General features: G+C 42.0%; 1 protein-coding gene across 1 annotated transcript in view; it reads left to right on the top strand.

Moving 5' to 3' along the window:
• ankfn1a (ankyrin repeat and fibronectin type III domain containing 1a) overlaps positions 1-20,605 on the top strand; it is a 221,125-nt gene that overhangs the window by 198,159 nt on the left and 2,361 nt on the right. Inside the window, exons 20-24 of the mRNA XM_031835416.1 lie at positions 1,998-2,172; positions 3,086-3,254; positions 5,786-5,952; positions 17,129-17,351; positions 17,719-17,911. Coding sequence (XP_031691276.1) covers positions 1,998-2,172; positions 3,086-3,254; positions 5,786-5,952; positions 17,129-17,351; positions 17,719-17,911 — 927 coding nt within the window. The remainder of the gene's footprint in view (positions 1-1,997; positions 2,173-3,085; positions 3,255-5,785; positions 5,953-17,128; positions 17,352-17,718; positions 17,912-20,605) is intronic.

Below are 20,605 nucleotides of genomic sequence, written 5' to 3'. Positions count from 1 at the left end.
ACTGCAGTCAGACAGACTTTCTCTCATCCCACTTTCTCTCTCTCTCTTTCTGTCTGTTTACTCCTTCTATTCTCTCTATTTCACTGTCTCTCTCACTATCCCTCCCTCATGTTAGTGTGAGAGACAGAGAGGCAGACACTAGACGGGCAGCAGTGTGTATTTGGATCTGACAGTATAATATTATGCTACAGACACTGTGCCAAAGCCTCATGTATTTTCATCTACAGATCATGGAAATACTTGGGAGCTTTGGCTGTTGGTAGATGTAGAGAAACTGGAGAGTGTTGTACCCATGGTCAGTTGAGGAGCGAGAAAAGAGGGATGAGGGGAGAGGGGAGAGGAGAGAAAGAGAGGGATGAGGGGAGAAAGAGAGGGATGAGGGGAGAAAGAAAGGGATGAGGAGAGACAGACAGATGAGGAGAGAAAGAGAGGGATGAGGGTAGAAAGAGAGGGATGAGGGGAGAGAAGAGAAGAGACGGATGAGGAGAGAGGGGAGAAAGAGAGGGGTGAGAGGAGAGAAAGAGACGGGTGAGGAGAGAGGGATGAGGGGAGAGGAGAGAAAGAGACGGATGAGGAGAGAGGGGAGAAAGAGAGGGATGAGAGGAGAGAAAGAGACGGATGAGGGGAGAAAGAGACGGATGAGGGGAGAAAGAGACGGATGAGGGGAGAAAGAGAGGGATGAGGAGAGAGGGGAGAAAGAGAGGGATGAGGGGAGAGGAGAGAAAGAGACGGATGAGGAGAGAAAGAGAGGGATGAGAGGAGAGAAAGAGAGGGATGAGGGGAGAGGAGAGAAAGAGACGGATGAGGAGAGAGGGGAGAAAGAGAGGGATGAGGGGAGAGAAAGAGAGGGATGAGGAGAGAAAGAGAGGGATGAGGGGAGAGGAGAGAAAGAGATGGATGAGGAGAGAGGGGAGAAAGAGAGGGATGAGAGGAGAGGGGAGAAAGAGAGGGATGAGGGGAGAGGAGAGAAAGAGACGGATGAGGAGAGAAAGAGAGGGATGAGAGGAGAGAAAGAGAGGGATGAGGGGAGAGAAGAGAAAGAGACGGATGAGGAGAGAAGGGAGAAAGAGAGGGATGAGGGGAGAGAAAGAGAGGGATGAGGAGAGAGGAGAGAAAGAGAGGGATGAGGGGAGAGGAGAGAAAGAGATGGATGAGGAGAGAGGGGAGAAAGAGAGGGATGAGAGGAGAGGAGAGAAAGAGAGGGATGAGAGGAGAGGGGAGAAAGAGAGGGATGAAGGGAGAGGAGAGAAAGAGAGGGATGAGAGGAGAGAAAGAGAGGGATGAAGGGAGAGGAGAGAAAGACCTAAGGGGATAGAAGTGAGATAGAGGTGTTGAGTTTCTCTCTACAGGTGAAACAGAGATGTGTGTAGGTGTGCGTGTGTGTTCTCTGTGCGTTGGTGTGTGTGTTTGTGTGAGTTGTGTAAATGAGTTGTTTGTTGACATTGGTCTGAGGTGGTAGAGGTGACCTCAGTGGTTAGCTTGACACAGGGAGTATTATACAGTATATACACCCACTGGGCCAGTTACACACACACTCGCACTTTGGAAGAGGACTTCACATAAGTTTCAGGTAAAGAGGAATATAGACAGGCAGACATACACTCACTGTTGCTGGCAAGGAAGTATACACACACACGTCCAGGGGCAGTGGAAGATGTGATTTACTAGGTCTTTCCACAGACTGCACCACAGAGCACAGTGGGAGAGCCCACGTACAGAGAAATTCCCTGGAGCAAAACAACGATCCACACACACACACACACACACACACACATAAACAGACCGATGGACATAGTGATACTCTATTGGTGCATCGTAATGTTTTCGGCGGCATCAGCCTTCAGAGTCACAGCCCTTTACTCTGTTACTATTCTGCTGCTCAGTGCTATGCTCCGACACAGAGCCATCACAACAACTTGGAACCTATGATCTTATTCCTGCTTACATTAGGTGTTTCTCTTCTTTCTCTCTTTTTTCCCTCTCTTTTTCTCTCTCAGGGAGGAGTGGGACTGGCTGCAGAGACTGTCCACCCTAGAGGATGGAGAGGAGAGACCGGCGGGAGAGAGAGAGGGAGCAGATCAAACGACAGACAGTAACACACCGCTCCTCTACTACGAGCTACAGACTTCCCTCAAGGCCCTGCTCAAACTCATCAACCTACCTCTGCACCAGGTACACACACAGGAATGCACGTCTATACACACACACACACCAATCTGTCTCTACAGTAGCTCTGTGCCAGGCACATAAAACCCATCTCTCATCAGGTCCTTCTCTGACAGGAGCCATATTGGATGGTTGATGGTCCTGACGTGAGCCTCTCTATTAAGTTTATAGTTTCTGTTTGATCTTTTATCTTCTCTCTACCTCTGAACACTCCTCTCTTTACTCAGAGTTGTTTTACAACACAAATCAGCTGGGCTCTGAAAGCCATCTATCTCCCTGAGTGTCTTCAAATCAAATGTATTTGTCACATACATGTGTTTAGCAGATGTTATTGTTGGTGTTGAGAAAAATAAACAACATAGTTGTGTTCTTCAGGAATGTCAGTATCAGAGTGCTGAGGCTAGCTATGTGGTGGTGTCTGCGTCCAAAAAATGGCACCCTCTTTCCTATATAGAGCCATATGGGCCCTGTTTACAAGTAGTGCACTACATAGGGAATAGGGTGTCATTTTTCAAACGGAGGCACCGCCACATAGCTAGCCTCAGCACTCTGATACTGACATTCCTGAAGAACACAAAATGATGTCGTTTATGTTCTTAGAAGAACTGGACAGACAGAATTGTCTATCACATCTCACTGTCAAAGTATTCCATTAATTTAGAGATAAAGGAGAAATACAAGGCATGGAGAACATTTACCAAGACACTTAGATGGGCGAGTTGGAATGTGGGTTCAATGAGTCATGCCATGTCGTTTGTGCCTTAGTGAATGTGTGTGTCCCTGCCTGTGTCCCTGCCTGTGTGCGAGTGGGTGTGTGTGTGTGCGAGTGGGTGTGTGCGTGGGTGTGTGTGCGTGCCCGGCTGTATGTGTCCATCTTTGCCTCTGTTCATATTCTTACTGTGTTCATGTCTGGTTGCAGGCCAAGCACTTCCGTATCTACACTCACGAGGTGTTGGAGTTGGGTCATAATGTTTCCTTTCTGCTGCTGCTGCCGGCGGCTGAAGATGTGTGTACAGCTCCCGGACAGAGCAACCCCTACACTCCCCACTCCGGCTTTCTCAACCTCCCTCTACAAATGTTTGAGCTGGGTACGTCTACACTGACCACGGCCTTCTGTTAAGCCCCTCATCTTGTTGGAACATCTACTTTCTCCCATCTCTCCCTCCTCTATCCCTGTGTACATCTCTCCGTCCTCTATCCCTGTGTACATCTCTCCCTCCTCTATCCCTGTGTACATCTCTCCCTCCTCTATCCCTGTGTGCATCTCTCCCTCCTCTATCCCTGTGTACATCTCTCCCTCCTCTATCCCTGTGTGCATCTCTCCGTCCTCTATCCCTCTGTGTACATCTCTCCCTCCTCTATCCCTGTGTACATCTCTCCCTCCTCTATCCCTGTGTGCATCTCTCCGTCCTCTATCCCTCTGTGTACATCTCTCCCTCCTCTATCCCTGTGTACATCTCTCCCTCCTCTATCCCTGTGTACATCTCTCCGTCCTCTATCCCTGTGTACATCTCTCCGTCCTCTATCCCTCTGTGTACATCTCTCCGTCCTCTATCCCTGTGTACATCTCTCCGTCCTCTATCCCTGTGTACATCTCTCCGTCCTCTATCCCTGTGTACATCTCTCCCTCCTCTATCCCTGTGTGCATCTCTCCATCCTCTATCCCTGTGTACATCTCTCCGTCCTCTATCCCTGTGTACATCTCTCCCTCCTCTATCCCTGTGTACATCTCTCACTCCTCTATCCCTGTGTACATCTCTCTCTTTCTCCCTCACGCTCCCTTGAATGAGTGAGAGATTATTTTTTCTCTTTCTCTGTTGGCCCTTCTCTCTCTTTCTCGCTCTCTGTTCCTCTCTCCCTTCCTCTCCTTCTCTCTATTAGCCTCTGTTCTTCTCTCTCTCGCTCTGTTTCTCTCTACTAACCTCTGTTCTCTCTCTCTCACTCTGTTTCTCTCTATTAGCCTCTGTTCTTCTCTCTCTCACTCTGTTTCTCTCTATTAGCCTCTGTTCTTCTCTCTCTCGCTCTGTTTCTCTCTATTAGCCTCTGTTCTTCTCTCTCTCGCTCTGTTTCTCTCTATTAGCCTCTGTTCTTCTCTCTCTCGCTCTGTTTCTCTCTATTAGCCTCTGTTCTTCTCTCTCTCGCTCTGTTTCTCTCTATTAGCCTCTGTTCTTCTCTCTCTCGTTTTGTTTCTCTCTGTTAATCTCTGTTCTTCTCTCTCTCGCTCTGTTTCTCTCTATTAGCCTCTGTTCTTCTCTCTCTCGTTTTGTTTCTCTCTGTTAGCCTCTGTTCTTCTCTCTCTCGTTTTGTTTCTCTCTGTTAGCCTCTGTTCTTCTCTCTCTCACTCTGTTTCTCTCTGTTAGCCTCTGTTCTTCTCTCTCTCGCTCTGTTTCTCTCTCTCTCTCTGTGTTAGATCAGTGGTTGCAGAATCCTCTCTTTTCCTCTGGTCCGTAGGGCCACACATTAAATCAGTCTCTCTGAGGGCTCCAGAGCAGTGCCATGCTGATCTGACCTTTGACCCCCTCTCAGCGTGACTAGCCCCAGAGAATAGTAGTGCTGTGAATACAAAGACACGTTCATCAGTCACTGAATGTCTTGTTATACACCTGTTATACACCTGTTATATGCTGTTAACATATATTAACATATAGTTATTTATTTGATCAAACCTTTATTTTTTTCAGGCAAGTCCCATTGAGACTGTTTTTTACAAGGGTGCTCTGTTTACAAATGCAGAATAAAATGCATAACAAGGATTTAATAACACAATTATAACAATCTCGCCAGTCCACTTCCGTGCGTATAAGAAGTTAACTAGTCTATATATTGTATTTTCTTATATATATTTGTCTCTTTAATCCACTTCTGTGCGAATATGAAGAAGTTCATTAAAAACACCTGGTCTTTCCATGACACAGACTGACCAGGTGAATCGAGGTGAAAGCTATGATCAGTTGTCACCTGTTAAATCCACTTCAATCCGTGTAGATGAAGGGGAGGAGGCAGGTTAAAGAAGGATTTTGAAGCCTTGAGACAATGAGGCATGGATTGCGTTTGTGTGCCATTCAGAGGGTGAATGGGCAAGACAAAGGATTAAAGAACTACAACACTGATGGGTTTTTCATGCTCAACAGTTTCCTGTGTGTATCAAGAATGGTCCACCACCCAAAGGACATAAAGCCAACTTGACATAACTAACAAATGCTTGTAGTCCATGCCCCAATGAATTGAGGCTGTTCTGAGGGTAAAGGGGGTGCAACTCAATATTAGGAAGGTGTTCCTATTGTTTTGTACACTCAATGTACGTCTCGTTATACAGTATTAACACGGTATATGTCTCTATCCAGTCCATGTCTGTGCCTATAAGAAGTGATTTAGTCTATATATTGTATGTTCTGATATACTGTATATTTGTCTCACTCCAGCCCAATTCTGTGAATACAAGGAGAAGTTGGAGTCTATATTTTATATTCAAAAATATATTTCTCTCTCAAGCCCATTTCTGAGAATACAGGGATAAGTTTGAGGTTATATTTTATATACAAATATATATTTATCTGTCCAGTCCACTTCTGTGCGAATAAGAAGTTCATTGGTCTATATATGTCTCGTCTCTCTCCAGTCCATTTCAGTGCCTACAAGGAGAAGTGCATCAGTCTGTACTGCCGCATGTCATCTGTCTTGGACCTGGATGCACTTATTACCCAGCAGGCACTGCGAGAGGCCATAATGGACACAGAGGTTGCCACTGCCAAACAGAGACACCAACATATACTGGACTATATACAGGTAGGGAGATATAACTGTCCCTGTAAATGTACAGCATGAAACTGGCAGCAGAGTTGCCAGCTAAATGCAGTAGTTTTGCTTTACAGCAGGGATGCTGTCACTTGTTTAACAGTAAGAAAAACAGTGTTGTATTATACAATACAGCATTATACTGTAAATAGGCCTACTGTAATAATTACAGCAACACAGCTGTATTATATAATTACAGTAGTTTGCTGGCAACTCTGCTGCAAGTATAATGCTGTAAATGTACAGTACAGCATGTTACTGTAATATTTTTACGGTAATTGTAATGAATGAATTAAATTAATTGAAGGGAGGCAGGGTACAGTATTTTACTGTAATTGCTTGGGATTTGCTACTAGGTAATGTGTTTTCATATTACGGCATTTCAAATATATATATATGTAAACTTGTTTTTCAATCACTCCACAAATGTCTTGTTAACAAACTATAATTTTGGCAAATCGGTTAGGACATCTACTTTGTGCATGACACAAGTAATTTTTCCAACAATTGTTTACAGACAGATTATTTCACTTCAATTCCAGTGGGTCAGAAGTTTACATACACTGAGTTGACTGTGCCTTTAAACAGCTTGGAAAATTCCAGAAAATTATGTCATGGCGTTAGAAGCTTCTGACAGGCTATTTGACATCATTTGATTCAATTGGAGGTGTACCTGTGGATGTATTTCAAGGCCTACCTTCAAACTCTGTGCCTCTTTGCTTGACATCATGGGAAAATCAAAAATAATCAGCCAAGACCTCAGAAAAACAGTTGGAGACCTCCACAAGTCTGGTTCATCCTTGGGAACAATTTCTAAACGCCTGAAGGTACCACGTTCATCTGTACAAACAATAGTACGCAAGTATAAACACCATGGGACCTCGCATGGAAGGAGACGCGTTCTGTCCTAGAGATGAATGTACTTTGGTGCGAAAAGTGCAAATCAATCCCAGAACAACAGCAAAGGACCTTGTGAAGATGTTGGAGGAAACAGGTACAAAAGTATCTATATTCACAGTAAAACTAGTCCTATGTCGACATAACCTGAAAGGCCACTCAGCAAGGAAGAAGTCACTGCTCCAAAACCGCCATAAAAAAAGCCAGACTACGGTTTGCAACTGCACATGGGGACAAAGATCGTAATTTTTTGAGAAATGTCCTCTGGTCTGATGAAACAAAAATAGAACTGTTTGCCATAATGACCATCATTATGTTTGGAGGAGAAAGGGGGAGGCTTGCAAGCCGAAGAACACCATCCTAACCGTGAAGCACGGGGGTGGCAGCATCATGTTGTGGGGGTGCTTTGCTGTGCAGGAGGGACCTGTGCACTTCACAAAATAGATGGCATCATGAGGGAGGAAAATTTATATATTGAAGAAACATCTCAAGACATTAGTCAGAAAGTTAAAGCTTGGTCATAAATGGGTCTTTCAAATGGACAATGACCCCAAGCGGTTTTTGGGGGATTCAGTTCATTTGCATGGCAAAGAGGGACTTTGAAATTAATTGAAATTCCTCTGATCACTCTTCATAACATTCTGAAGTATATGCAAATTGCCATCATACAAACTGAGGCAGCAGACTTTGTGAAAATTTATATTTGTGTCATTCTCAAAACCTTTGGCCACGACTGTGCTGTTAAAACATGGTTTCATTGGAATTTACTACATAATTGACCAATTACCCCTAAAATCACCCGGAGTGCATTGGGAGTTATGACAATTTACTGTAAATACTTATTAGGGTACATTGCTGTTAGTTGTATTGTATAATACTGTAAAAACAACAACAAGCTTTAACAGTGTAAGAAAATATGAAAGAATGATGCGCCGGTAATATGGGTCATATGCATTTGCTGTTTGTTTTGGTTGTGTTTCAGATTATTTTGTATCCAATAGAAATTAATGGTAAATAACGTATTGTGTCATTTTGGAGTCACTTATATTGTAAATAAGAATATAATATGTTTGGAAACACTTATACATTCATGTGAATGCTACCATGATTACGGATAATCCTGAATGAATTGTGAATAATGATGAGTGACAAAGTTAGAGGCATAAATATCATAAACAGGCAGTTAACCCACTGTTCCTAGGCCATCATTGAAAATAAGAATTTGTTCTTAACTGACTTGCCTAGTTAAATAAAGGTAAAATAAATCAAATAAAATATATTTTTGAACTATTTGGGCTAGAAATAAGTTGGTTTCTCTGTAGTAATGGGGCAAACAAAATGGTCACGAATCAAATCAAATCAAATGTATTTATATAGCCCTTCGTACATCAGCTGATATCTCAAAGTGCTGTACAGAAACCCAGCCTAAAACCCCAAACAGCAAGCAATGCAGGTGTAGAAGCACAGTGGCTAGGAAAAACTCCCTAGAAAGGCCAAAACCTAGGAAGGAACCGAGAGAGGAACCAGGCTATGTGGGGTGGCCAGTCCTCTTCTGGCTGTGCCGGGTGGAGATTATAACAGAACATGGCCAAGATGTTCAAATGTTCATAAATGACCAGAATGGTCAAATAATAATAATCACAGGCAGAACAGTTGAAACTGGAGGTGGACTGGGGACAGCAAGGAGTCATCATGCCAGGTAGTCCTGAGGCATGGTCCTAGGGCTCAGGTACTCTGAGAGAAAGAGAGAATTAGAGAGAGCATACTTAAATTCACACAGGACACCGGATAGGACAGGAGAAGTACTCCAGATATAACAAACTGACCCTAGCCCCCCGACACATAAACTACTGCAGCATAAATACTGGAGGCTGAGACAGAAACGAATCTGTGCTCAGTTTATTCACTATGGCACCCAGAGGCTGCGGTACAGCGAAGCCTAATCATTAAAACAATTATTATCTGGGTGATTTATTTGATATTTGATTTGATTTATTTTACCTTTATTTAACTAGGCAAGTCAGTTAAGAACAAATTCTTATTTTCAATGATGGCCTAGGAACAGTGGGTTAACTGCCTGTTTATGATATTTATGCCTCTAACTTTGTCACTCATCATTATTCACAATTCATTCAGGATTATCTGTAATCATGGTAGCATTCACATGAATGTATAAGTGTTTCCAAACATATTATATTCTTATTTACAATATAAGTGACTCCAAAATGACACAATATGTTATTTACCATTCATTTCTATTGGATACAAAATCATCTGAAACACAACCGAAACAAACAGCAAATGCATCCAACAAATGTGTCGAGTCACAAGCTTGATCTAGTCATTCCGAACTATGAATATGGGACCAAATACTTAACTTTCTACTTCTTTAATACACACACAAGTGTACATGACCATCTGATCATTCATCACTCCAGTGTTAATCTGCAAAATTGTAATTATTTGCCTACCTCCTCATGCCTTTTGCACACATTGTATATAGACTCCCCCTTTGGTTTCTACTGTGTTATTGACTTGTTAATTGTTTACTCCATGTGTAACTCTTTGTTGTCTGCTCACACTGCTATGCTTTATCTTGGCCAGGTCGCAGTTGCAAATGAGAACTTGTTCTCAACTAGCCTACCTGGTTAAATAAAGGTGAAATTAAAAAAAAAAAAAAAAAATTTGCCCCAATACATTTGGTCCCCTAAAATGGGGGGAGTATGTACAAAAAGTGCTGTAATTCCTAAACGGTTCACCCGATATGGATACCCTCAAATGAACAGTCTGCACTTTAACCTCATATGTAATCATTTCCTATCTATAGTGCTGGAGTACAGAGGCAAAACAACTAAACGTGTCACTGTCCCAAATCTTTTGGAGCTCACTGTATAAACCATTTGTATCTATTTCTAATACAAACGCATGAGGCCTTTTTTTCACATTCATCAAAAGAAAATTGTTTAAAAGCTTATTTTTCATATCGTTTATGTTGTCCATTTTTAAGTAAATATATTTATCACGCACTAAAAATCTAAGAAACAGCAGAAACAACTGCACTAATAATCCTATTGGAGTCAGTTTATTGATGTAATAAAGCCTAACTGCTACGAGTACTAGCTGTTAAATAGCTTGTTTTTCTAATGTTAAAGAACTCCATAACTGCCCAGCCTTCTCTCTCTCATGTCAGAAAGTTGAAAGCATGAAAGTAAACCCATCTGGTGTTTTTCTCTGTGAAGAACTAATCCAGCTTTTACCACCATGGTCTCTACTGGTAATGGAGACCAACCACAAAACCACAAGTGTGTTTCTGTGATCTGAGAGTGTGTGTGTGTGATCTGAGAGAGAGTGTGTGTGTGTTCTGAGCTCAGAGAGGCACGGAAAAATGTGGCCCCCAAACCACAGATTACACAGTACTCGGGAGAGCGAGAGAGAGCGACAGGGGAAAAAATAATACCAATCATGAATGACTGAGAGGGAGAGTGTGTGTGGGTGGGGATGTCTGAATATGTGTCTCTGTATAAAAGTGCCAATGTCTGTCTCTCAGTCTGTGTATGTGCATGAGTCTGCCTCTGTGTGTGCATGTAAATCTCATAGTTGTGCGTGTTTGTGCATTTGTGTGTGTGTATGTGAGCTCAGCAATGTGGGCTGCATTAGAGAGAGTGAAGTGTCAATGTGAGGGGGCAAAGCGTGTGAAAAGAGGCCCGTCTGTCTGAAAGCTCTTAGTGCTGGCCTGTCATACCACAGTCTGTCTAGATACTGGGAGGTCCTGTCAGGGTGCGTGTGTGTGTGCACGTACGTGCATTTCTATGTGTGTGCGCATTGTTACTTGCGAGTGTATAGGTGCGTGAAAGCGTTTCTGTGTTTACGTGCCTGTGTGTGTGTGTGGCTGTGCAGAAATGATGACGTTAAGCCATCTCATTGTACAATTTGTTTAGACTTGCCATTACATGATCGGGGGGGGGGGGGGGGGGGGATTCCCTTACTGTGGTATTGTTGTCGAAGACTGGTTTAGTCCAGTAAACATCCTGTTAGTATTGTGTGGAAGTGCATCTTATTCAATTCATCACTGGATTTGGCATCACCCTCACATCAACTGACTAAATGAGTGAGTGGACTAAGTAAGGCCTGCGTCTTTTGAACATTGGAAGGAAGCCTCTGGTAATCTGGACTCCTGAGAGGAGAATTAGGGGACCAACCTCTAACCTCAATATGTGCAGTTCCTATTGTGTAGTTCAACACATTGATATACTATAAACTGACGTTGTCCTGCTGTGTGCGCTTGCGTCATTCATCCTCCAAAGGAACCACAAACCCAGCTGCATCTGGCTCTCTCAGGCACCACGACAGCCTGGTGGTGGGGGAGAGACCCCAGCAGTGGGGCCCCTGCCCTGGATCAAAGGAGAGTGGAGGGGGGCATCTGTGTGAATAGGGGGAATAGATGGGATAGGGTGCAATTTAGGATTCAGACTAAGTAAGCTTCATTGATTGAAGTGAAGGGAAGCTAGAATCATTCCTCTGCAGTCAGTTTCCTCAGTTGCTTTTCTAATAGCACCCTATTCCAGATGGGCCCTGGTCAAAACTAGTGCACTATATAGGAAATATCCATAATCTTAAAGCCAATATTGCATACTATATATCTCCTCTCCCCTTCAGTAGGAATAGTAGAGGAACAAATATGCCCGTAAACCAGCCAACCGTCCCGCATCACTCCCAATACGATCCCCCCTCTGGTTCTCATCTGCGTCTCACGCTGAATACCGTCCCACTCTGGCTCCAGTCCTTAGCTCCAGTGCGGGTTAATGGAATCTAAAGATGTCTGGTCAGAATGGGCAATTTCCTGTTTCAGGAGGAAGTCGTTTTGTCTGGCGCGCCTTACCTGTCACCATCATTTGGACTCTGGGACCACTGCTCTCTCAGCTGGCTGGAGCCTACCTGGAGAGGGGCGGGGGCGTCGTGTGTGTGTGTGTGTGTGTGTGTGTGTGTGTGTGTGTGTGTGTGTGTGTGTGTGTGTGTGTGTGTGTGTGTGTGTGTGTGTGTGTGTGTGTGTGTGTGTGTGTGTGTGTGTGTGTGTGTGTGTGTGAGTTTCCCAGTCACCTTCAGTAAGACTCATTTCTGAGATGACTTCTGGCTCCCTGCAGGCGTCTTGTGAGCTCTTGCTGTCAGGAAATTATGCTGCATCAAGAGCACACACACACACACACACACACACAGAATAGTCTTACACTCTCTTCCTCTCACACACCCACACACACAGGTCTTGGATGACACTTGGATCATCTGTCGAGTGCTCAAGAGAGATGATACTGCTGTGCTGATGAATGCTGGGAGTCTGGGGGATGCTACCTTTCTGGAAGCTATAGTGGGTTTCCTCTCCTGATTAGGGCTAGACGCAATCTGTTGAGATTGAATTTCCTCAATCTACAGAAATCATTGGCAAAAACTATTAAGTCAGTGGAATGAAGGGAAATACCTTGAAAGGAGGACAATGGAAGTTCAGTAAAAAGCTTTTTAATGATTAAAAGCCCAAGCATTTTAGAATGAAAGCCTTCGTCAGGGTGCTTAGAAAAGTTAAATGGCAGTTGACATGCATCCAGTTGCTTCTGGCTTCTTGGCTTTCAGAGAAGTGTATGGCTGGATTAGCATGCATTATTATCATACTGGCTGTAAAAGAGTGATGGAATTTGGTTATAGGGAGAAAGAGAGGAATATCCTCTATTATTCCCAGTTTTGTCTCCCTCTCTGCCATCTGATCCACGGCATTCTTTCCAGCCGAGTCATCCCCTGGTGTCACTCTCTTTTATATATATGTGTGTGTGTGTGTGTGTGTGTGTGTGTGTGTGTGTGCCATCCCCTGGTGTCACTCTCTTTTATATATGTGTGTGTGTGTGTGTGTGTGTGTGTGTCATCCCCTGGTGTCACTCTCTTTTATATATATATATATATATATATATATATATATATATATATATGTGTGTGTGTGTGTGTGTGTGTGTGTGTGTGTGTGTGTGTGTGTGTGTGTGTCATCCCCTGGTGTCAGTCTCTTTTATATATATGTGTGTGTGTGTGTGTGTGTGTGTGTGTGTGTGTGTGTGTGTGTGTGTGTGTGTGTGTGTGTGTCATCTCGTGGTGTCAGTCTCTTTTATATATATACAGTGGGGCAAAAAAGTATTTAGTCAGCCACCAATTGTGCAAGTTCTCCCACTTAAAAAGATGAGAGAGGCCTGTAATTTTTATCATAGGAAAACTTCAACTATGACAGACAAAATGAGAAAAGAAAATCCAGAAAATCACATTGTAGGATTTTTTATAAATTTATTTGCAAATGATGGTGGAAAATAAGTATTTGGTCAATAACAACAGTTTATCTCAATACTTTGTTATATACCCTTTGTTGGAAATGACAGAGGTCAAACGTTTTCTGTAAGTCTTCACAAGGTTTTCCCACACTGTTGCTGATATTTTGGCCCATTCCTCCATGCAGATCTCCTCTAGAGCAGTGATGTTTTGGGGCTGTTGCTGGGCAACGCTGTGTGTGTGTGTGTGTGTGTGTCATCCCCTGGTGTCAGTCTCTTTTATATATATATATATGTGTGTGTGTGTGTGTGTCATCTCGTGGTGTCACTAAGTGCTCTCATACTGTCTCTCAGACAGACGCCTAATTGCTGCTTAACATTTGTCATGCTTCATTCTCTACACACACGGAAACACAGAACAATGCTCTCTCACTCTCCCTCTCTCTCTCTCTCTCTCTCTCTCTCTCTCTCTCTCTCTCTCTCTCTGTCTCTCTCACACACACACCCTGACTCCCAGGGGAGGTTTGGAGTGATGGAAAGAATGAGAGGGGGAATAGGAGGAGTGAAAGCAGGAATGACGTTTGGTTACGGTGGCCTAGGGCCCCTGATAAGATTGGAACCACATTGGAGACTGCATGCATGGGGAGACTGGCAGGAGAAGGGCTTTGGTGTGCAGCCAGTCATTGTTATGGTCACAATGTGCTTTCTATTCTATACATTCATCACAAATGGCACCCTATTCCCTATATAGTGCACTACTTTTGACCAGAGCCCATAGCACTGTGTAGGGAATAGGGTGCTATTTGGGACAGTCTATACATTCACTACTGCTTCTTCACCAGACTGCTGTGATATGATCAGGTGCCAATTAAATGCAGGATTCTGTGTAGAGGAATCATATGCATTATGCATAGTTCTATTCGCTACAAACCCTTTGACTGTGTGGGAATATACAACAGTGCACACACTTGCACAAACACACATTCACCTATACACAGACACACACACCTGCGTGGTAATAATGTATTTAGTGAAGCTGTAGGCTTAATGTGTGAGTGGTTTTGTCCCTCTCGGAGTGAAATAGAAATAGAAACCTGCAGCTAACCTTAAGCTGCTGTACTACGTAGCTCTCAGCGGTAGTATCCAGGGGTCTACTAGTGTCACTTTCTCCTGGCTATCTTGACCTGGACCTGACTTTTGTTCTCCATTTCAGCAACTGGATGAGATGTTTTTTAACTGTTATAATCAACTATAACTATCTAACTATGACTTAAAACTGTTATAATCAATTACAACTATGATGCTTTATAACTGTTATAATCAGCTATAACTATGATGCTTTATAACTGTTATAATGAACAATAACTATGATGTTTTATAACTGTTATAATCAACTAACTATAACTATGATACTTTATAACTGTTATAATCAATTACAACTAATTATAACTATGATACTTTATAACTGTTATAATGAACTATAACTATGATGCTTTATAACTTTTATAATCAACTAACTATAACTATGATTTATAACTGTTTTAATCTACTATAACTAACTGTAACTATGATGCTTTTTAACTATTATAATCAACTATAATGAACTAACTTTGATGCTTTATAACTATTATAATTAACTATAATGAACTACAACTACAAATCTATGATGCTTTATATAATCAACTATAACTATGATTTATAACTGTTATAATGAACTATAACTAACTATATCTATGATGCTTTATAACTGTTATAATGAACTATAACTAACTATATCTATGATGCTTTATAACTGTTATAATGAACTATAACTAACTATATCTATGATGCTTTATAACTGTTATAATGAACTACAACTACAAATCTATGATGCTTTATATAATCAACTATAACTATGATTTATAACTGTTATAATGAACTATAACTAACTATATCTATGATGCTTTATAACTGTTATAATGAACTACAACTACAAATCTATGATGCTTTATATAATCAACTATAACTATGATTTATAACTGTTATAATGAACTATAACTAACTATATCTATGATGCTTTATAACTGTTATAATGAACTATAACTAACTATATCTATGATGCTTTATAACTGTTATAATGAACTATAACTAACTATATCTATGATGCTTTATAACTGTTATAATGAACTATAACTAACTATATCTATGATGCTTTATAACTGTTATAATGAACTATAACTACAAATATATGATGCTTTATATAATCAACTATAACTATGATTTATAACTGTTATAATGAACTATAACTAACTATATCTATGATGCTTTATAACTGTTATAATGAACTACAACTACAAATCTATGATGCTTTATATAATCAACTATAACTATGATTTATAACTGTTATAATGAACTATAACTAACTATATCTATGATGCTTTATAACTGTTATAATGAACTATAACTAACTATATCTATGATGCTTTATAACTGTTATAATGAACTATAACTAACTATATCTATGATGCTTTATAACTGTTATAATAATCTATAACTAACTATATCTATGATGCTTTATAACTGTTATAATAATCTATAACTAACTATAACTGTGATGCTTTATAACTGTTATAATGAACTAACTATAAATATGATGCTTTATAACTATTACAATCAACTATAATGAACTACAACCATAATGCTTTATATAATCAACTATATCTATGATGCTTTATATAATCAACTATAACTATGATTTATAACTGTTATAATGAACTATAACTAACTATATCTATGATGCTTTATAACTGTTATAATGAACTAACTATAAATATGATGCTTTATAACTGTTATAATCAACTGTATGAACTATAACTATGATGCTTTATAACTGTTATAATCAATTACAACTCATTATAACTATGATACTTTATAACTGTTATAATAAACTATAACTATGATGCTTTATAACTGTTATAATCAATTACAACTAACTATAACTATGATACTTTATAACTGTTATAATAAACTATAACTATGATGCTTTATAACTGTTATAATCAATTACAACTAACTATAACTATGATACTTTATAACTGTTATAATCAATTACAACTAATTATAACTATGATACTTTATAACTGTTATAATAAACTATAACTATGATGCTTTATAACTGTTATAATCAATTACAACTAACTATAACTATGATACTTTATAACTGTTATAATAAACTATAACTATGATGCTTTATAACTGTTATAATAAACTATAACTATGATACTTTATAACTGTTATAATAAACTATAACTATGATGCTTTATAACTGTTAGAATCAACTAACTATAACTATGATACTTTATAACTGTTATAATAAACTATGACTATGATACTTTATAACTGTTAGAATCAACTAACTATAACTATGATGCTTTATAACTATTCAAATCAACTATAACTAAATATGATGCTTTATAACTGTTATAATAAACTATGACTATGATACTTTATAACTGTTATAATCAACTAACTATAACTATGATGTATAACTATTAAAATCAACTATAACTATAACTGATGCTTTATAACTATTATAATCAACTACAACTATGATGCTTTATATTATCAACTACAACTATGATGCTTTATATTATCAACTACAACTATGATGCTTTATATTATCAACTACAACTATGATGCTTTATATTATCAACTACAACTATGATGCTTTATATTATCAACTACAACTATGATGCTTTATATTATCAACTACAACTATGATGCTTTATATTATCAACTACAACTATGATGCTTTATATTATCAACTACAACTATGATGCTTTATATTATCAACTACAACTATGATGCTTTATATTATCAACTACAACTATGATGCTTTATATTATCAACTACAACTATGATGCTTTATATAATCAACTATAACTATGATGCTTTATAACTGTGTTATAATGAGTGCATTTTGTTCTCTATTGCAGCAGCTGGATGAGATGTGGCGGGAGCTGCGTTGGATCACTGATGCCCTGCAGTGTGCCCGCTACAAGCAGCCCCGTGGCGGTGTTCCCATCACCAGCCTGGTCAATGCCAGCGAGCCTGAGTCAGACCAGGGGGCACAGAAGAGTGACTCAGCATCCTCTACCATGGACTACCTACCCACACCATCGCCATCACCTGAGCTACGGCGCAGGAAGGATGTTAGTGGTGAGGAGAATGCACACAGAGAAAGACACACACACTGTCTTGGCTGTCCATCGAAGACGATGATGACGATGCTCCTCTTGAGGATGGGGTTGTATGGGTGTGTTAGCCCTTCTGGCGCTGATGCCACTTCACACCTATACATGCAGTGCATACAAATACACAGACATAAACATACATATTGACAGACATTTGTCCACCTCCTCACTCTCAATACACTGGAAGTAAGTCAGGAATGGTATTTGTCATAAGCTAAACACATACCCCCACTCTATAATCATAGTTTGTACTGTGTCTGTGTGCAACGCTATTTTGTACATGGACTGTGTGTGTGTTTCTTACCCATCTGTCTCTCTGTCTCCTCCCTCAGACTCCCAGCTGGGGTCAGATGATGACGGTTGTTCAGAGGTGTTCCTGCCGACAGATAGTGACTACGACTCCAGCGAAGCCTTGTCCCCACGCGAGCTGGACCTGCTCTACTCCCCCCCACAGGACCTATCCCAGCAGGCCGTGCACGCCCTGGGAGGTAGCGCTCCCGACGTACTACAGATACACGAGCTCAGGTACGAGAAAGACCTCTAACCAATGTTCCCTGTAAAATGTTTTTGGTACTGAGCAAATTTCAGGTCTGCTGAGTGTAAATATGAATGTTGTGAAAGTGGTGTGCAACTTCCGGCGTGCATTTACTGTGAACACTGAGGCTATACCTGCTTTATGTTACTTTTTTTTTTTTTTCCCTTTTTCTCCCCAATTTTGTGGTATCCAATTGTTGTAGTAGCTACTATCTTGTCTCATCGCTACAAATCCCGTACATGCTCGGGAGAGACGAAGGTTGAAAGTCATGCGTCCTCCGATACACAACCCAACCAAGCCGCACTGCTTCTTTAACACAGCGCGCATCCAACCCGGAAGCCAGCCGCACCAATGCGCCGGAGGAAACACCATGCACCTGGCCACCTTGGTTAGCGCACACTGCACCCAGCCCACCACAGGAGTCGCTGGTGCGCGATGAGACAAGGACACCCCTACTGACCAAGCCCTCCCTAACCCGGGCGACGCTAGGCCAATTGTGCGTCGCCCCACGGACCTCCCAGTCGCGGCCGGTTACGACAGAGCCTGGGCGCGAACCCAGGGACTCTGATGGCACAGCTGGCGCTGCAGTACAGCGCCCTTAACCACTGCGCCACCCGGGTATGTTACAGTTTTAACAGTGGTCAAGTAGACTACTGTGGCTATTTGATCATAATGTAGGCCTACTAGAGTGGCCTACCATCAAAAACAATGGCAAAAAATGCAGTTACATTGAAAGTGGCTAATATTGCATTGATTCAAGCACAATTCCCACAATAGATCGAAACATTGATAGCGTTAACTAAAGGCAAAACTCTAGAAAGATGAGTGAAGCTTCTCTGTGCGGGCTAATATTTATTATTATTATATAATATTTATGATTCGGTGAGCGAGTTCATTAGAACGTGCGTTGAAGATGTCATTCCCATAGCAACGATTAAAACATTCCCAAACCAGAAACCGTGGATTGATGGCAGCATTCGCGTGAAACTGAAAGCCCGAACCACTGCTTTTAATCAGGGCAAGGTGACCGGAAACATGACCGAATACAAACAGTGTAACTGTTCCCTCCGCAAGGCAATCAAACAAGCTAAGCGTCAGTATAGAGACAAAGTAGAATCTCAATTCAATGGCTCAGACACAAGAGGTATGTGGCAGGGTCTACAGTCAATCACGGATTACGAAAAGAAAACCAGCCCCATCACGGACCAGGATGTCTTGCTCCCAGGCAGACTAAATCACTTTTTTGCCCGCTTTGAGGACAATACAGTGCCACTGACACGGCCCGCAACTAAAACATGCGGACTCTCCTTCACTGCAGCCGACGTGAGGAAAACATTTAAATGTGTCAACCCTTGCAAGGCTGAAGGCCCAGACGGCATCCCCAGCTGCGCCCTCAGAGCATGCGCAGACCAGCTGGCTGGTGTGTTTACGGACATATTCAATCAATCCCTATCCCAGTCTGTTGTTCCCACATGCTTCAAGAGGGCCACCATTGTTCCTGTTCCCAAGAAAGCTAAGGTAACTGAGCTAAACGACTACCGCCCCGTAGCACTCACTTCCGTCATCATGAAGTGCTTTGAGAGACTAGTCAAGGACCATATCACCTCCACCCTATCTGACACCCTAGACCCACTCCAATTTGCTTACCGCCCAAATAGGTCCACAGACGATGCAATCTCAACCACACTGCACACTGCCCTAACCCACCTGGACAAGAGGAATACCTATGTGAGAATGCTGTTCATCGACTACAGCTCGGCATTTAACACCATAGTGCCCTCCAAGCTCGTCATCAAGCTCGAGACCCTGGGTCTCGACCCCGCCCTGTGCAACTGGGTACTGGACTTCCTGACGGGCCGCCCCCAGGTGGTGAGGGTAGGCAACAACATTTCCTCCCCGCTGATCCTCAACACTGGGGCCCCACAAGGGTGCGTTCTGAGCCCTCTCCTGTACTCCCTGTTCACCCACGACTGCGTGGCCACGCACGCCTCCAACTCAATCATCAGGTTTGCGGACGACACAACAGTGGTAGGCTTGATTACCAACAACGACGAGACGGCCTACAGGGAGGAGGTGAGGGCCCTCGCAGTGTGGTGTCAGGAAAATAACCTCACACTCAACGTCAACAAAACTAAGGAGATGATTGTGGACTTCAGGAAACAGCAGAGGGAACACCCCCCTATCCACATTGATGGAACAGTAGTGGAGAGGGTAGTAAGTTTTAAGTTCCTCGGCGTACACATCACAGACAAACTGAATTGGTCCACCCACACAGACAGCATCGTGAAGAAGGCGCAGCAGCGCCTCTTCAGCCTCCTGAAATTCGGCTTGTCACCAAAAGCACTCACAAACTTCTACAGATGCACAATCGAGAGCATCCTGTCGGGCTGTATCACCTCCTGGTACTGCAACTGCTCCGCCCACAACCGTAAGGCTCTCCAGAGGGTAGTGAGGTCTGCACAACGCATCACCGGGGGCAAACTACCTGCCCTCCAGGACACCTACACCACCCGATGTCACAGGAAGGCCATAAAGATCATCAAGGACAACAACCACCCGAGCCACTGCCTGTTCACTCCGCTATCGTACAGAAGGCGAGGTCAGTACAGGTGCATCAAAGCTGGGACCGAGAGACTGAAAAACAGCTTCTATCTCAAGGCCATCAGACTGTTAAACAGCCACCA

This window comes from Oncorhynchus kisutch, linkage group LG11 (assembly GCF_002021735.2).
Source record: "Oncorhynchus kisutch isolate 150728-3 linkage group LG11, Okis_V2, whole genome shotgun sequence".
Lineage (NCBI taxonomy): Eukaryota > Metazoa > Chordata > Actinopteri > Salmoniformes > Salmonidae > Oncorhynchus > Oncorhynchus kisutch.
This window is presented reverse-complemented; position numbering and strand designations above follow the sequence as displayed.